Source organism: Corapipo altera, unplaced genomic scaffold (genome assembly GCF_003945725.1).
Source record: "Corapipo altera isolate COAL_440 unplaced genomic scaffold, ASM394572v1 327, whole genome shotgun sequence".
Lineage (NCBI taxonomy): Eukaryota > Metazoa > Chordata > Aves > Passeriformes > Pipridae > Corapipo > Corapipo altera.
This window is the reverse complement of record NW_020885004.1, coordinates 872,923-890,443: the sequence shown is the minus strand read 5'-3', so window position 1 is coordinate 890,443 and position 17,521 is coordinate 872,923. Positions and strand designations below refer to the sequence as shown.

The 17,521-nt window shown below is 48.9% G+C and overlaps 1 protein-coding gene across 1 annotated transcript; it reads left to right on the top strand.

Moving 5' to 3' along the window:
• Nucleotides 1–723: 723 nt before the first annotated feature.
• LOC113958750 (2-hydroxyacylsphingosine 1-beta-galactosyltransferase-like) lies at nt 724–13,240 on the top strand. The gene is made up of 6 exons (XM_027667271.1): nt 724–814; nt 7,238–8,082; nt 10,870–11,009; nt 11,178–11,254; nt 11,629–11,848; nt 12,780–13,240. The coding sequence occupies exons 2-6, from the start codon at nt 7,240–7,242 to the stop codon at nt 13,093–13,095; spliced, it is 1,596 nt and encodes a 531-aa protein (XP_027523072.1). The 5' UTR covers nt 724–814; nt 7,238–7,239; the 3' UTR covers nt 13,096–13,240.
• The last annotated feature ends 4,281 nt before the right edge of the window (nt 13,241–17,521 follow it).

Sequence of the window (17,521 nt, the reverse complement as noted above, 5' to 3'; positions counted from 1 at the left end):
TGTAACCCTAGCTGAAGTTTCAGCAGAGGATGCAGAGAATGTCATTAGCCTCGCTGGAGATCAGCACCTGACTACGCAAGAGCAACAAGGGCTGGGGTGGGAAATGCTCTGTGAGACTTTCAAAGTTATGCACTTGACACTCCTGGGAAAAACTGCTCCTTTCACAAGATTTTGCAGCTGCTAGGCAGGCTTAACCTACATCCCTGCTCTCTGCTGCTGTCCTGGTGTAGAGGAGTACTTTCTTTTCCCTGTGCAACACTGGTGAAGTTTCAGCTGTGGTTAGTGCTGGAACTGGATCAACAGGACTTCCCCACCTGGTGTGTCCCTGTATGGGTGCCCTGGAACACTGTCCCTCACATCACAATTCCCCTGTGCACCATCATTTCCCTTTTGCTGTCCGGACTAAGGTGTTCCTGTCTCCCTCCTCTCACGGGGGTCCTGGCCCGGGGGTGTCCAGGAGAGGTCACTGGAGAGATGCTCTGACACCCCTTAGGTGCACTGGCCTGGCCGGGGGCACAAGTGGCAGCTGACGGGCGCTGCCCCTCTGCCTGCTCGAGCTCCCGGGGCGGCAGGTGCGGGTCTCCGTGTCCCCGGCCCCTTGCTCGCCCTGACTCCGTGCCACAACGCCGGGCTCGGCTCGGCCCGGCCCAGGGTGCGGCCCGTGGGCCGGGGCTGCACCGCCCGGCCCCGCCCGCGCCCGCCGGCCTGAAAGGGGAAGGCAGGCGGGCGGCGGCTGCATCCCTCCCTCCTTCCCTCCCCTTCCCGCGCCGCCGCGCCTCTCAGTCGGGCCGCGCTCCAGCGGGACTCGCTGCAGGTGGGTGCCGGCACCGCGCGGAGGGTCCGGGGCGGGCGGCCCGAGAGGAGCCGGCCCGGCAGGAGCTGCGGCCGCTACTCCTCGCCCCGTCCCACCGGGGCGGCTTCTCGGCCCCGCAGCTGCGGCGCTGCCCCGCCGCCGCCCTGTGGTGCCCGGCTGCCGTGCGGGGAGGGCCCTTCACCCTGCGGCGGGGCCGGCGGTGTGCGGGCGGGGGGCTCGGTGTGAGCGGAGGGCGCTGGGTGCCAGCCTTGCTCCGGGTGAGCGCTGCGGGGCTGGGCTGCCCTTCCCGGGCTGATGGCAGAGGTACCCGAGCACTGCCCGGGGACGAGGACAGGGAAGCGGTCCGAATTCCCGGCTGCCAGCCTGGCCCCGGCTCGCCCGTACTCCTGTGCGCAGGCTGGGTCCCTTCAGAGAGGCAGCTGATGGGCGCGAGTTAGGCGTTTGCTTCAATGCGTAGGGCCAGAGCCTCGGCAGGTTCAGAGCGCTTTTGTGTAACTTGCTTCATCTTCCCTTAGGAGATTGCATCTCAGGAATGTCTTCCCTCTCCTTTTCTGCCTCCTCTTCCTATGCATCCCTCTTCAACCTTTGTTTATGGCAGCTCAGCCAGATCTCATTCCTCTGGCGTGCTCAGAGCCAAGGAGCGCTAAGCTTTGGCTGTGGGATTTTTCTGTTGGTTTTTTTTTTTTTTTTTTTACATGAGGGCGTCAATTGTTTCATTGAAGATAAGACTCACCCCTAGCTTCTCCTATAGCTTTGTCAAATGTGATCAGACTTGTCTGTCAGGACTTTATCAGTCCCCAGTGCTTTCTACACAAGATTTCACAACCTTCTGGGGTGTTTAATAATTTTTCTTTTAAGATGGTGCTTCTCTGCAGAAAGAATCTGAAATGAAAGGGCAGTAAATAGGGAGACTTTTCCTCCCCACTTCTCTTTACTGTTTCTCTAAATTTTGGTCCACTTGTATCTCTCCAGTTTTCTCTGCAATCTGAAGAACTTCTTCAACTTGACTGTGCAGACATAACTCCTTCTTAAGACCAAAAAGTGCACTGCACTGTCATGTGCCCTCACTTTGAGGTCTATGGCTCATCTGACTGTTTGGATATGGCCCCAAGCTGTTCTGTCTCTTGCATCCAGGGATTACAAATTATGTTCTGATGTGCTGCCACGCTACAGACTTCAGACCACTCACAAGGAGCACAGTGTCGTATCAGCTGCTGGTCTTGCAGCTGTGTTGCAAGTGAGAGGAAAAGGTCATCCGGAAGAACTTGCTATTGCAGGGCACCCTGATGTCAAAAACCATCTCTGTTCCTTTCAGAAGACAAACAGGAAGCCTCTGGATATGGAATGAGGGAAATCTCACCACCTAGACAGATTTAATGTATGATGAGAGGCTAAGTGGGGAAGCAGATGTGTGGTGTTTGACACCATTCCCCAGGTCAAGTTCTTGAAGATGTGTGTAGTTTCAAGTGCTGCAACAAGCTGAGATATAGAGCTTTATTTTTTTTCTCAGTTGTTATGGACCAGTATTGCCTTTAATACTGCAGTTCCCTAGCAGTGATCTATGGAACGCCAGCCTCCTGCTAGCCCACAGATTCCCACCTTGCCTGTTCTCCATATAACTCTAAAGAAATAGGAAGGATGTTGAAAATGGTCCAAGGTCCCAAGAGTTTGGAACTGATTTGGAACATCCAAAAACAGATGAGCCAGAGCACTTCTGATGCTGTTTTGTGGCAGCAGTAGCACCAATGCGGTGCAAAGTATGGATTATTCTGATGCTGACTTGATCACTGCTGTGGTTGTTCCCTTTGGTCCTTTGGGGATCTGGACTTTCTTCATTCTCTGTATTTGTAATGGGCTGCCATGAATATGTGGAAAGAAAAATGTTTAAAAGGTGGGGTGTTTTGAACAGACCACCTGTGCACTATTCACTCTGTGTGCAAACAATATTTTAAAAAACTCAGAGTTGTAGCCTGCCAGGGGTTGCTTACATTTGAGAGGGAGGGTTTTTTTTCTTGCTCATTTTTTTTCTATACTAAAATATTAATACTAATATTGGTAAAATGTAATACTAATATTAGTATACTATAATGATAATATTAGTGTTTTAATGTTAGTTTTATTTACCCAGGTGATTCTGATGAAGCAGGAGTCTATGATAAACCAAAACAAGAGCCTAGAAAGTCACCAAGCGCTGGGTTGGATATGATTTATAGTTAGACTGTTCTGCTTTAAGCTATGCTTTATTAAGTTTACTTCACACAGTATTGTATCTTTTAGGTTTTTGTTAAAGATTCCCCTGGGCAGCTCATGCTTGTAGTGCAACATCTTCCTGCAGTGACAAAGCTGCTCTCAGAGCTGCATACCTGCCTGCTTGCACGGAGTCTTGGCTTCCATAAATTAGCCACAACTGGGTTGGCTGCCATCAACTTGATGATAGCAGATGGTCCTGGTTTTTCCTGATCATACTCAACAGAACAGGCAAACTTTAGTATCTTATTCCAGGAAGAGCTTTGAGCTTCTGAGGGAAGCTGTCTTTTGCTTTTAAATGAATTCCGCTGCTTTGTTAACTCCTGAGAAGTTTGCAGTGAAAACATTTCTTCCTATGGGCAAAAGCTGCATAGAGACTAGGATGCAGGAGGGGAAATAATTCAGCCCCATGGATATGGGCTTCCAGGTCCTAGGCAGGAACAAGGTAATACAAAGTACTGTTGAGAGGGAGAGATGTAAACCGCAGAGGCCTTGCGCTTGAACCTATTCATTGCCCTTTCTTTGGGGAGTTCTCTGCCTAGACTGCTTGCTGTCAGAGGTTTTAGTACCTCAACCTTATAAAAGGCACCTGAATTAAATTAGAGCTGTAGCTGTTCAGTTATTTCACTTAAATTAATTGACGTAGTTTTTCATCAATACCAAAGTCGTAATCTGTCAAACATGTTAAACAGGGAAAAATCATGGGGCAAGTTTCAGCCCGGTAAGAGGTTTCAGAGGGCTGCACTCTGCTCTGTTTCTGCTGCCTCCCATTTCGACGTCAATGCATTGCTATGGCTTTGAAAGCTGAGTGTAGCCAGGTATGCGGAGCAGGGGGGATGCTGCTGCCGCCCGCAGTGGCAGTCTCACTTCCCCCTGCAGCAGGCTCTGGTTCTGCTCTTATTGAGGTGTCTGCTCTGCTCTGCTCTGCTGTGTGTGCTGCAGCGGTGGAACTGAAAGCCTCTGTGGCACGGGCGTTTCTGCCAGTTCCCTTCAAGCCTGACTCTGGCTGCCAGTGTTAACGGTGATGTCAGGGGGATTGCTCTGCATAAATCAGCCAGTTGGTGTGGCTCCACCAACCGTTTTCACGAAAATAGGGAAGGGTCTGTCTTTACAAGCCTTCTCCTTGCAGTGACAGGGTTATTTTTGCAATATTTACGTGATTTAGCCATTAGCCCAGGACTTCCAGATCACAAACAAGGAGGTGGTTCTGTCTACTCTGCTCTCAGGTCTAGTGTAGGATCTGTCATTTATTTGGATTTTGCACCTCTGTCAAGGCACAAGTTGTGAATTCACCTCCCCACAGAATGCCGGATTTTTGGAAGGTTTCAGTTGAAGACTATCTGCCTGCAGCCCGCAGTGGGTGCAGGCAGCTGAGGTCCCATAGCCAGAAAGCTGGGCTGAGCCAGTGCTCTGTGCTATGGATGGTGCTGCACTGACCACACCACCCACCACAGCACCTGCCCTTGCTGGAGGACCCTGCTGCAAAGCTCATGGAGCAGTTTTGTTGTTCAGTGTCAGTAAGGTAAAGCAGGGAGGTGAGCAGGTGGAATTTGAGCCTTCCCTCATCTGGGCCATTTAGCCCTTGTCTAGATCTGGGACTTCTTTCCCCTTTGCTATCAGCCTGAGATCATAACAGTGACTAGCTGCTGAACAAGGGACAGAGAGCAGAGTACTGCCTTTTGTGCTGGTAGCTATGCCTTCATTATATCCCAGGAGCACTAAAAATCAGGGGTGTGCCTGGTGTATCCAGCACAGCACTAGGGCTGAAGCTGTGGCCAGGATACCTCTCTGGTCATGGACAGAACAGAGATTGTCTCTGGTGGTATTGAGCTGGGGTAGGAAAAGAGGTCTCTTCCTGCACCCTGGCATCCTCTTGCCACTTAGGAAGATTTACAGCCTCCCTTGTTGCCTGGCAAGGAGAAGAGGTTCCTGAGCCAGCACCTTCAGGGATTCCTCCTGATGTTGGAAGGGATGAAGCTGCCAAGAGCAGTTTGCAGGTCTTGCTGTGTCAGCATCTGCCCCTGACCTGAGGGCTGAGATTGACATTTGGATTTTTGTAGCCCCCCCGAGGGTCCTGGCTGAGCTGAGGGTCACAGCAATGCCTGGCACATAGGTCCATGGCAGAACATGGTTCTTGCTGAAAAGGGGTGACAATTTTTTTCTTTGAATAACTATTCCTTTCACCTGCACTATTTCTTCACCTTTACTTGTTGCCCAATGAGAAAACACCCTATCCCACATGTAAAACCTCTTCTACTTTTCTCAGCATACTTATGTGTGTGTATGACCCACGGGGTGCCCCAGGACAAGCCTATACCCGCTTCTGTCCTGAGCTCCCTGCCATCCTTGAGAAGACCAGGAGTACATGGCTGCCTTTCTTCCCTCATTGCCTGGAAGCAGCATGTGCTCTCGATCTGCTGCGCAATGTCATAGCCAAATGCATTACCTTCCCTGGCGTTGAGAGAGATAAATTCCCTCTGGGCCTCTCAAGTAAGCTAAGAATTGGACCAGTTTTGTGGGCTGTAGCTCTGTTGTGACCAACACTTTGTCACAGGCCAGCCTGTTCCCACCGGTAGGGAGGCAGGATGCTGGGCAGATCTTTACTTTCCTTGCGGAGCTTTTGCTCTCTTCTCTCCAGCCCATCACCTTTGTCTCCATTCTCCTGGAGCTGTTGCTCTGTGGGTCCAACCACCCCCTTGGTATTTGTTAGTGTTTCTCATGTTTCTTACCACTCCTGCAGGCACAGCCACACGGTTGACCCTGGGTGGGAAGGGTGGGAGTCCAAGCACTAATAAGAGTTGCCTCTGAAACAGGGGAGGGGCCCAATCAGCAGCTGCTGTTTCTTTCTCCCATGTCCTGTCCTCACAAGGGACAGGAAAGCAATGGAGGAGGAATAGGGCACTTTTACTCTCCCACGTCTGCACCTTTACTGCTTAGTTTGCCTAGACAGCCCAGCTGCTGAGGGTCATCTGAAGATTGTATTTTGCAGGATCTTGTCTGTGACTTCCTTTCCCACCTCTTAATTGATCAAGCACCCCTGGAGAAGTTTGATCTTGTGCCAGAAAATCTTGTACCAAATCCTACTCTACCATGTCCCTGATGGCCCCCCAGGGCTTAGTGTGCAGGGCCATCCAAAATCCACTTCTAATTGTTCCCACTGTAACATCTTCCCCTTCCCCCCCCCACTTCCTAGCGTGTCTGAACTGGGTCCTCAGAAAACGACTCTGCTTCTGACTATTCCCAAATAATTATCATGTAATTCTTCTCCCAAAATAATGTTAGGTGTGGGTGAGGCGCGTTCGCTTCCAGTGATGTAGCAACATCCCTTACACAACAGAAATGCTGGGTGTTTCACCAAACTGAGGAGGGGATGACAGCTTTAGGAGCGTGACTAAGGGGCGTCAGTGTGCCACGGGTATTGCATGTTATCTCTGGGGTTGCTTTCTGGGTTTGCCTCTTTCCAGTGGATGGGTATCATGGTGCCTGCTTTCTCCTTCTAGCCCTTTCCCTGGAGCCTCCCATGACTGATCCACAGTGGAGCAGCTCTTTGTCCAGACCCCTGCTGTGCTCTCAGGGATTGTGGTTCCTCTGACCAGGTCCTGCTGTGACCTGGATTTGCTCCTGCCCTGTCTGTGCTGAGCAGGGTGCCTTGCCAGCCATGTGAGGGCCAAAGCCAGAGCATACCTCTTGGCATTCCCATCAAGCTCCTTCTGAGAGTTTGCACAGACATCAAGGGCTGAGGGAACCAGCTGTTCTGGCTGGACAGAAATAGAAATGAAATCCAGCTGAGCTGGTTCTGTAGCGGTAACCAGGGACTAAGCAGCAAGTGTCCCTGCTGGTGCTGTGACCCAGCAGAGCTTCTCCAGCCACTCTAACTCTCTGCAAGCCAGTCTGCTAGTTTTTGAGTCTTAGGAGCACAGAGAAGAGGTTTTCTGGAAAACTCTCTTCATACACCTGGATATCTAACTTTAGTTGTTGGTTGGGCTTTTTTTTGTGTTTTTTTTTTTTTTTCGGGGGAAGGCAGGGTGGATGGATGTTCCCCAGTGAAGAACTCCAGACTGCTTTCCTCTCCCAGATAATGAGCTGCCGGTTTGCAGCTGTAATCACAGCTGTTAGTTGCCCAAGTGCAGGACAGAGCATTTCATACTACATAATGGCATGTTTCTCTCCTTGCAGTGATGAAGATGATGAAGGTGCTACTGGGGCCCGCTGCTCTTTTTCTAGTGACTGCATTCACTCTGGAGCCATCTCACTGTGCCAAGGTGCTGATCATGCCCACCATAGTCTTTGACAGCCACTTGCGAGTCTTCATGCGAGTGGCAGAGGCACTGACTGATCGGGGCCATGACCCTGTGCTACTCCTTCATGAAGGTCGGGACATGGAAACCTATCTGCCTGCCTTCCGTGTGCAGAGGTACTGGGGCATCTTCAGCACAGAGAACGCAGATGACTGGGTGCAGGAGAAGATAAAGCGTGTCTTTCAAGGGAAGATGACTTCTCTGGAGATGTTTTCCTTTCTGGAGAAGTACCTGGAAAACTGTGACCTAGTGCTGGGAAACTCTACCCTTCTGCAGAAACTCCAGTGTGAGCGCTTTGACCTGCTCTTGGTGGACCCCAATGAGATGTGTGGATTTATCCTGGCTCACATCCTACATGTCAAATATGCTGTGATTTCCACAGGTTTCTGGTTCCCAGCAGAGATTGGGGCCACTTCCCCCATTGCCTATGTCCCTGAATTCAATTCCCTGATGACAGACAGGATGGGCTTCTTTGGTAGGACTTGGAATCTTCTAGTCTACATGATCACTCGTGTGGCTACAAAGCTGGTCATCCTGCCCAAGTTTGAACGTCTCATGGAGAAGCATAGGGTGGAGCCCAAGACATCCATGTTGGACCTTGTTCATGGAACTAGTCTTTTCTTCCTGTGTAATGATGTGGTGTTAGACTTTCCCCGTCCGACACTCCCCCATGTCATTTTCACAGGGGGCATCCTCGCTGAGCCTGCAAAGCCCCTTCCAGTGGTAAGTGCAGGAAAGCTTTGAGCTATGATTGCACATCAACTGAGGGAGTTATTCAGTACAGATCTTCTTTTAAAGAACCTTGTAAAAGTGCTAATGTCCCAGGAGGCTGGAAAGCTGCTGTGTTTCGGTGCTTGTGGGTGCATCAGGGAGACAGAGAACACTGAAGACTGTCTGGCTGCAGGGAGGATGTAGAATTAAGTTGTCCACTCTGAAGTGGGATTTGGCTTCACCATCCAAGTAAAATGGTGTGTGTAATTCCTAAGATGGAAGTGTTGCTCCTGGTATTTGATTATGAGTAGTTTGTTTGCTCCCATGCTGAAGCAGAAATGGGAAGAACAGTTAATCTTCCTTGTTTCATCACTGATATGTGTTAATCCAGAATTTCCTCCTTCACCCTATTTCTCTCAGGGCATTTCTGCCCTTGAGCTTGTAGTCATAAGAACGCATAGGGGAGAACTGTCCTTGTTCCCTCATCAAATTCCATGCAGAATCCCGAAGTGTATTAAACTGAGGGGCATCATCCCCTTTTTCTCAAGGTTCAGCCCTAAGAGAAAACTCCTCAGACATCCCAGAGGCTTTCTCTGGCCTATACTTCACTAGTGTGAATAATAAATTCAGAGGGATGAGCTCTGAAAGCCTCCACCTGAAGACAGTGTTGGAACAGAGCAGGACCTCTCTGCCATTCCTCTTTTTGCCTTACCACTTTTACAAACACTGGGGGGAAATAAACTTAGATAATAAAACTTGAGCAGCAAAGCTGTCCTGGTTTCCTGACTAAGGGCCTGAAATGATGACAAGGTTTCAACTTTCAAATTATTAAAGGCCTGTTAGGATCTCTGATGGCAGCTTTAATTGATGCCAATATTTTTCAGTTAAAAAGGAAAAGTAAGATCAGGTGCCTTAGAAAAGAAGTTCTCCAGACGTGTATGCACATCAGCCTTTCCATGTGGCATGGCATGCAGGTAATGAAAGGCAGATAGGGTGCTCCCAAAGCTGTGTCAGAGAGCTCTATGTCACAGCTCTTGCAAAACACTGGTTTGGTCCAATCTGCCTGCGTACATACCTGCCTTATAAAGAAGGGAGTAGTTTGCTAGGGCATTACTCATGGGCTTCACAGCTTCCAGGACAGATCCTAGGGTGCCTAAGGAAAGAATTATGGAGATAAGTGCAGAGCCCCGCAGTAGGTGGTGGCTGTCATGCTAGCAGGTAGGCATGTCCGTGTCCAGGTTACAGGAACCAACAGAAGAGAGGGCCTCTGTAGGTCTAGGTGTAGCTTAAAGAATGTCTCATCTGAACTGGAGCATTATGCAATTAAAGTATTTATTTCCTCCTATTTGAAACACTATGATTTTTGAGTTCTTCTAGCTAGGGTATGGTGAAATACAGGTTTGTATTTGAGAGATAGTGAGAATGTTTGGTGGTCAACCATGTTTCCCAAGCAACTTAAATGCTGTTTCTGAAAGTCAAATGTTAAGGTCCAATTATAATGGACAACATAATCATCTGTTTTGTGAGTCATTGTACTTTTATTTAGAAAAGTAAAATTAGCACTTTCTCTTCTGTAGCAGTTTCAGTGGTTGTACTTCTCAAAGCATGTGAAACTCAAGAGAATGGGGAAACCAAAAATCTCTCAGTTGTAAACTTTTTGATTCTTGGATTGTTTTAGGGCATTTTAAGCATTTCTGCAAAGATAGGCTCGAGTCCCTGAAGCATGCAACAAAGGAAAAATATCACCAGAGAGTAACACTAAAATGTGCTTTGTAACTCTTCTGTACTACGATCCCCTAACCTATAAACTGCTATTAACATTCTGAATTAATCACTTTATTTTTCTCTTTTAATAACAAAGATTTTTTTTTTTTTTGCCGTTCACGTTCTCCTACATGCTTATTTCAAGGAAGTATTCATATTCAAAGAGATTTTATTAAACCTCCCTAAAATGCTGCTGACTGGGATACATGGGAAACCTGAAGCAGGACAGAATCCGTAATGAGAAACAGACTCAGCCCAGCCTGACATAAAAGGGAATAGTCTATGTTTTCTCCACAGCAGATGTGGTAGCTGATTTCTTCTCCCTGCTGCCTTTTGGCCTTGGTTGCAAAAAGTACAGACTCTGTTCCAGATACACATCTGTTTATGTAGCATTACAGGTAGCCTCTAAATGAAGGACACATAACTGTGGTTTTTACTGGATCTGTAGCTACCTCTCTGCCTAGTGATCAAAAACTAAATCTACTGCTTGCAAGTAGCTATCAAGGATGGGTATAAGTCTCCTGGCAAGATAGCAAAGCCACCTGCCACCTCCAGGAGCCTTTGACATTGGAGAGTTTGTGGGGAATCTCCAGCAAGATGTTGTTCCTGACTGTGTGATGTTTTGTCTGTTATATTGGTTTCCTGTCTTAGTGGTGATGGGAAAATAGCCTCCCTCTTTTTACTCCAATTTCCTTGTCTGCTCAGATTTTTCTATGTGCCCTATGTTTTCAGAACTTTTCTTGTCAAAGGGTAATTGTGTTGCCTCCCACGCAGGGGGTAATGCTATGAAATGCAAGTTTTAGATACCTCCCTGAAGCTCCAAAGATCAGCAGGTGCTCAAGTAAATTCTGCCTTGCTGGGTGCAGAAATCACAGTGAGTTTAGAGTTCTTGCCTGGTGAAAATCATGTAGCTTTGTGCTCCAGGTGGATTTGGCTTCATCATCTCCGTAGACAGCTTTCTACTGACAGAAGCAAGAGTGGGAAGGGCCTTTCTCCATCAAGACTTCAAGGCAGCTGTGTGTGTTTTGCCCACAGGGTCTGCGTCTCTGGGTGGAAGCAGCAGAGGCAGGTGTAGTTGTTGTCTCCTTTGGCATTGGGATCCGAGCTCTTCCAAGCGATTTGGTGGAGAAGATGGCTGGCGCGTTTGCTCGCCTCCCACAAAGGGTGGTGTGGAGGTGAGGAGGGAATGGGATTCCTTTTGAGTTGGATGAAAACCAATGTTGAGGGGTGATTAACTTCAAAACATAGAATTTGCTTTCTATCTCTTGATCTGATTGAATCTATTATTGTTCTCTGTGTGTTTCTCTTCCCTTTGTTTTCCCCTCCTCTCTCTCCTCCCACAGATACTTTGGTCAGAAGCCAAGAAACCTGGGTGAGAATACGCTGATGATGGGCTGGCTGCCCCAGAATGACCTGCTAGGTAAGGCTGGGTTCTGTGTATGTGTGTGCTGCTAGCAACATCCCTGGAATTTAGCCCAAACCACAGCAGAGGCATACAAGGACAATAGGACCTCTGTGGGTCTAAGTCTGTTGTTTCTTGTGAGTCTGATCTGTATAAAACATGGTCCTCACCTAACACCTGCTTGAAGCTGCTTGGCTCCTATCTCCCTTTTCCTCCAGGCACTACTCAGCAAGTTTTGGGCTGCCAAAAGCCAGGTGTGTTCCCAAAGGGTAGCATCCTCTCTGCTCAGCGTGCCTGGTTTTCCCTAAACATACATCAACACTGTGTGTAGCCCCTGGTAGCCCTCTTTCAACATGGAAGGCACTGACCTGCTGCCGTTTCTTTACCTGCAGGCCACCCCAATGTGAAAGCCTTCGTCAGCCACTGTGGGATGAATGGTGTATTTGAGGCAATTTATCATGGTGTGCCAGTGGTGGGATTTCCTTTCTATGGGGACCAGTTTGACATCATGACCAGAGTGCAGGCAAAGGGCATGGGTATCCTCATGGACTGGAGCAGAGTAAAAGAAGAGGAACTTTACCAGGCTGTCATCACAGTCATCTCTGACCCCAGGTGAGGCATCTGGAAACATCAAGCTCTTCCTTGGTGCAGACTGTGTTTAGACACCAGTTGTGCCTTTGTGTTGACCCCTACACAGCCTGTGCTGGCTTCTGGACGAAGCACAGTTGCAGGCATTGCTCAGCTGGCCAGATGTGTTAGTGCCTCGAAATGCTTAGATGCAGTTCAGGAGGAGATACTCCAGCATTTGCTGTTAGAGAGTGTGATCTAGTCCTGTTTGATTCTGACTGTGATGTTCTTAGAAAGCTTTCTGAGATGCTGGGCACAGACCTCTTCTTCTTTTGATGCCAGCCTGTCATCAGGGAAAGTGAGATCACAACTCACCTTGGGGTCTCCCTGGTCTTGTCCAAACAGCTTTCTGTAGAAACACAGAGGGGACTGCCGGTAATGCTCTATCTATTTGTTCTGACAGCCAGATACTCTGCCCTTTCCTGGAGCTGCTGCAGCAGAGTGGCACAGGGCTCCCATTTTCTAATGGGACGTACAACTGCCAGTGCTTGAAATGCTGCCTGAGAGCTTGTTTGTTTTTTTTTTTAATATTTTATATTTCTTACCTATTAGGAGGTGTTGCAACTTGGTACCTTGAAGGATTTGGCCAGTCATCAAGTGTGTAACTTTTACTTGATGCTGGGTGAGGTTTTGTGTGCAAATTCCCCTCAGAAAGTACAGTACACATGAACTCACTGAACAGGTACTTGCAAGTTGAACTCTGTGTTGTTAACAAAACACAAAATAAAATACACTCTGGCTTGTGCTTCCACGGCTAGCAATTGCCATCAGAGTGGCTTTCAGAAGAAGAATGGAAGAAATTTTCCCTTCTCCGAAGGTATTATTTGGGACTTGAAAGCATCACTAGACATCTCGGATCACTCTCAGAAATGAAGCTCCTGTCAAAAGGTTAACTTCTTGTCTTCTTCCCTTGCAGCTACAGAAAAGCAGCCCAGCTCATCTCAGCTCTGCACCTGGACAGACCGATGCATGCTCTCAATAGGACAGTGTATTGGCTGGAGTACATCCTTCGTCATGATGGGGCACCCTATCTTCGCCCTGCTGTCTACGACCTCTCCTTATATGAGTACTTCTGCCTGGACATCTTGGCTCTCCTCTTGTTGTGTCTGGCCGGTACAGGATTTGTTGTCTACAAATCTGTGGTGTGGTGCAGAAGGAAGGGGGCCAGTCCTGTGTATCAGAACGGCAATTGCATGAAAGGCTACTACACAGAAGAGAAAAAACTACAGTAGTGGCTCAGTGTGTTCCAGGGCGAATCCTGTCACTGTGAAACGAACTGCTGCTGTGCCAAAAAATGTACGGCACGCAGGCACAGAGAGAGGTGAAAGATCCGTGGGTCTGGATGAGAAGAGAGTGGGGAGGGAGGAGTATTGCAAAGGCCTGTGTGCACACCTCTGTGTACAGCACCTGTGGGCGGGGGGGCGAATTCAGGCGTGGGTGGGAGCACTTGGCCAGGACGCTGGGAATGGGGCATGGGTAGACTTCCAGGGAGGAGTGCAAGTTGTTCCCTTTGTATTGCACATTGGTTTAAATGCTGGTGTTGCTCTTCTGGCTTTTTGGATCATGGAGGCCCTGGAGGTGGGAACAGCATTTCGTGAGGGGCAGACACCATTTCTCTGCCTTGTTACTAAGAGCCCCAGGAGTCAGGATACCTTTATGTGCAGGTGAGGACCTGAAGTAGAGCTGTGGACAGGTAAGGGCACTGAAAGTATCATCTACAAGAGAGCAAAATTGGTCTGTTTTAAATTCTGTGGGTAAATACCTTCCTGCTTCAATTGACCCTCTGCGATCCTGTTTGTTTGAGCTAAATTATTATTTTTTAAAATAAAGTTATATTCTTTCTCCTGTGTGGCAGTTCTCTGGTCTTGGTTTAATGTAAACCTGTGATATAAGTAATAGGAAGTTGTTCAAGCTAGATTAAAGTGCTTTTTCCTTCTCATTACTGCTGCTATCATCTCTGCATACTTCCATCAGCAATTTTTTGGCCTTTCCGCAGGCTTTCATGCAGTGCCTTCCCTCGTCTGCCAGTGTGTGGCACACACCCATGCCCATGGCATCTCTAAACCTGTGATGAGAGAAGAATCTGGAGCAGATGCAAGTGCCAGGACCACAGGAAGAGCAGCCAATAGCTCGGAGAGCTGGTCATAGGCATATGGGCCATACTGCATGTATATAGAAGTAGAAAACTCTGGTCTTTCTGAAGAAAAGGGAAAAGCTTGCTCATTTTGATCTGAACAGGCATACTGTTGCCCCACTTGGGGACATGGTATAGAGCGATACCTAATGTGTTTTTACTCACTCTGGACTCTAAGGCAAACCCACACTTGGGTGCAGTTGCACAACCCACCCACAGCATTGGCTGATGGTCCCACTGGCATTGCCCCACACTGAGGATCAAGGGCTCTGCTCCATGCTCCCAGCTGGGGCCATTGCAGTGCTGGCACAAGTTGGAGAGTAACCTCACTGACTTGGCTGCCCTCAGCGGTGTTTCCAGGCTCTGCTCTTGCTTGCTATTGCATGTGTTTCTCTTTCTGGATAAAAAGTGTGTTACCACATGCAACCCAGTGAAACAGCAGTTTGGCTGGGCTCCTGGGATGCTCTAGGTTGGGATACTGCCTACCTGTGACTCAGGGGCCTCTAGGAGGCCAGGCAGCACTGTCTTCCTTCCCCAGCCCTCAGCGTGCAGAGGGGCTGTGGTGAGGGTGACTTTGGACAAGGATCTCATTTGCCATCAAAGACAGACGAGAAGAGCCCATAGCCCTAACTTATGACTATCTGGGACCTGTAACTATCTCATGGCAGAAGTTGCCCTTCCTGGAGCTTCTTACTGTCCCCTGGGATGCCCAAGCCTGACAATAGTCAGTGATAGGCACAGCAATCCCTAAGTCTTGCTCTGTAGTAGCCCTTTGTGGCTTCATGCCCTGTGAGCTGAGGATGTGGAGTCTAACTGACCCTACTGGGAGATTGAGGGAGATCAGAGGAAGGTGAGCTGCTAAGAGATATTAGGGGAAAAATGGGTGTTGTAGGTAAGTAGTAGAAACATTGTTTGCCTGACACCTTTCTATCTGTGAGTTGAAATTTAAAGGCTGGTGGGATTTGGGGGTTATTTTTGGATAAAAAAAGATATTGCCACAAGTTTTCAGCATTTCCTGCCTGTTGCACTATGGTGACCTTGTTGTCATCTCCTAGCAGATGAGTGTGGACAAGGGGGTGGAGGTGGAGCATTTTGTCATTTCTGAGGTGGAAGAAGGAGATCATTACTGCTGCCTACGTGAGAGTTTGGATGTTCAGATTAGGCTGAATATAGCAAGAGAGCTGGCAAGCTTGTGGCTTGGTGACTGTGCTGGATTGTTTTGAACTTTAAGAAAAATAGCAAGAGGACAAAGGCATCGTGTTTGCAAAGTGGTGCACCAACAGAAGCACTGATGGGGATAGAGACCTTCATGCTGCTTTGCTTGCAAACAAAAGAGCAGACAGATGTTTGAGACCCAAGGAGCCTGTGTGGGCTTAGAAAAATGTGAGACTATTTTCCTATGCTGCCTCCTTGCTACTCACAATTCCAAAAAGAAGTTCAAGCCAGCACCATGTGCAGCACTGGCATGTTATCTGCTATCAGATATGCCCTTAACTCCTTGAACTTCTCATGACTATCATTTCCACAGGTATTGCAGAGTTAGGAGGCATGCCTAGCCAGGCAGTCAAACTACATGTAGTATATTAAAAAATTATTCAACAATTTGGTGAGAACTACTTCTAATGGAGTAAAGCACTAACCTGCCCAAGGACCCTGTGAGTAAGAAGAGGACATTCAAAAAACACCCCTAAAATGCAGAGTCTTCCCCATGAAAAGCTGTGTACAGGCTTAGAAACTGTCAGGAGCCATTCTTTAAACTATGAGGTGGTTTTATGGAAGTATTGAATATACTCATTGAAGATGAGGGCTTCTCTAGCTTTTCCAGCTTTATTCCTGTCCTCTGTAAATCTTCTCCTACTAAACACATAGCTTGCTCTCTCTGCTTTTCTCCTTGTTATTCCTTCAGTATTTAACACAGAAGGAAAGTATAACAAGGCATTAAGCTAGTTATTAAGTTAAATTAGGACAGTAGCCTGTCACACACATAAAAAGCCTTGGTGGGGGAAGGGATGTAGGTGAGCTTTATCCTTCTGGCAGCTCTGCCTTCATCTTGGTGCCCGATCTCTGGGCACAGTGCCTCTCAGTTACTGAGTGCTCTCCCCTGTCACAGGTACTGAGGCGGGCAAGTAGGGCTGTGGTGCAACTTAGGAAATTAAAACTGTGGTTTATGAGGCAGCAAGCAGGGAGCAAACCTTTTTTATTTCTTTTTCTTTTTTTTTCCCTGCAAGGAAAAGTAGAACATGAGTCAATACTTTTCAGAAGGCTGAAGAAGCTTCACACAGGAGCTGCAACCCCAGCTGAGCCCTGCACAGTGCAAAACCGCCTTCTGCCCCTCTGTCTTGCTCTCGGCAAGGCACGGAGAGCCTGAGCAGGACGCAGCAGTGCCAGCAATCTCGGTGCTGTGTGCAGATCTCGCTGCGAGGGCCCCGAGTGGTTCTGCGGTGGGAAGGTGTTGAGGGCACGCATGAGCCAGCTTTTCAGGTTCACCCGGCCCCACAGCTCCTCATAAACCTGCTCTGTGCGTGAGGAACAGCAGGCCCTGAGATCGGGAGCCATTCCGCGGGTTTGGAAATGAGTGTGTTTTCCAGGTGATGGCTGTCCAGCTCTGCCCAAACCCTGGGCTGGGGGCAGCTCCTCTGCTGGGAGCAGCCCCTTGCCGAGGATAGGGAAGGGGTGAAGCCACCCGCTTGCACGGCTGCTGTTATGACCCTCCTCCTTAGCCCAGCGCCGATGGCTGCACCATTGCTGGAACACACAGCGGAGCCTGGCACTGCCTCAGAGGCTGCTCCCCTGAGGACTTTGCAACCAGCTCATAAACTACTGCTGCTTATCCCCGCTGCTTGGCTTTGGGAGGGTCCCCGCATACCCCTGGCAGCAGCTCCACGGGAGTGCCTGGCCGTGGGCTGCAGGAGGGCCACGTCAATTCCGCGGCTGGTTTTTCCAGCCTGGTAAGGTGGCAGCACAAAACTGTGTCAACAAAATTTAGCAAATAAAGAGGAGCCGTCTCCCTCTGCAGGCGAATGTGAGATCACTCCATGTGGGAGAGGAAAGCCTAGAGGAGACAATGATTTTGACTCATCTCACCGTTCAATGTCAGCGAGCAAAGCGCACCTCTGCACCAGGAAATCCCTTCCCTTTGGCTGATGTAGGGGGCTGTGTGTGGCTGAGCCCCAGCCACTCACTCCTGACAGGCAGGCTCTGCCCATGGACATCTCCCTCATGGCCCCCATGCACCTCTCTGACACTCTTGAGATCATGGGCAATACTTTCCTCTGATGCTTCCACATCTTTTACAAATATTTCCCACAGAGGAAGGCAAGGAGCCCAAGCTCTGTGGGTGCCCATTCTCCAGCAGTGGCCATTTGCCATTGAGACCACTGTTAGAGCGGGTCCCCTCGTCCCCCCCAGGACCTGTGTCACAGCAGATGGAGCTGCACAGCAGAGAATATCACCAATAACTACTCCTGTTCCCAGGAGCAGGGAATTATCAGACTGGTGCCAAGGTTCCAACCCTGATTTATTTC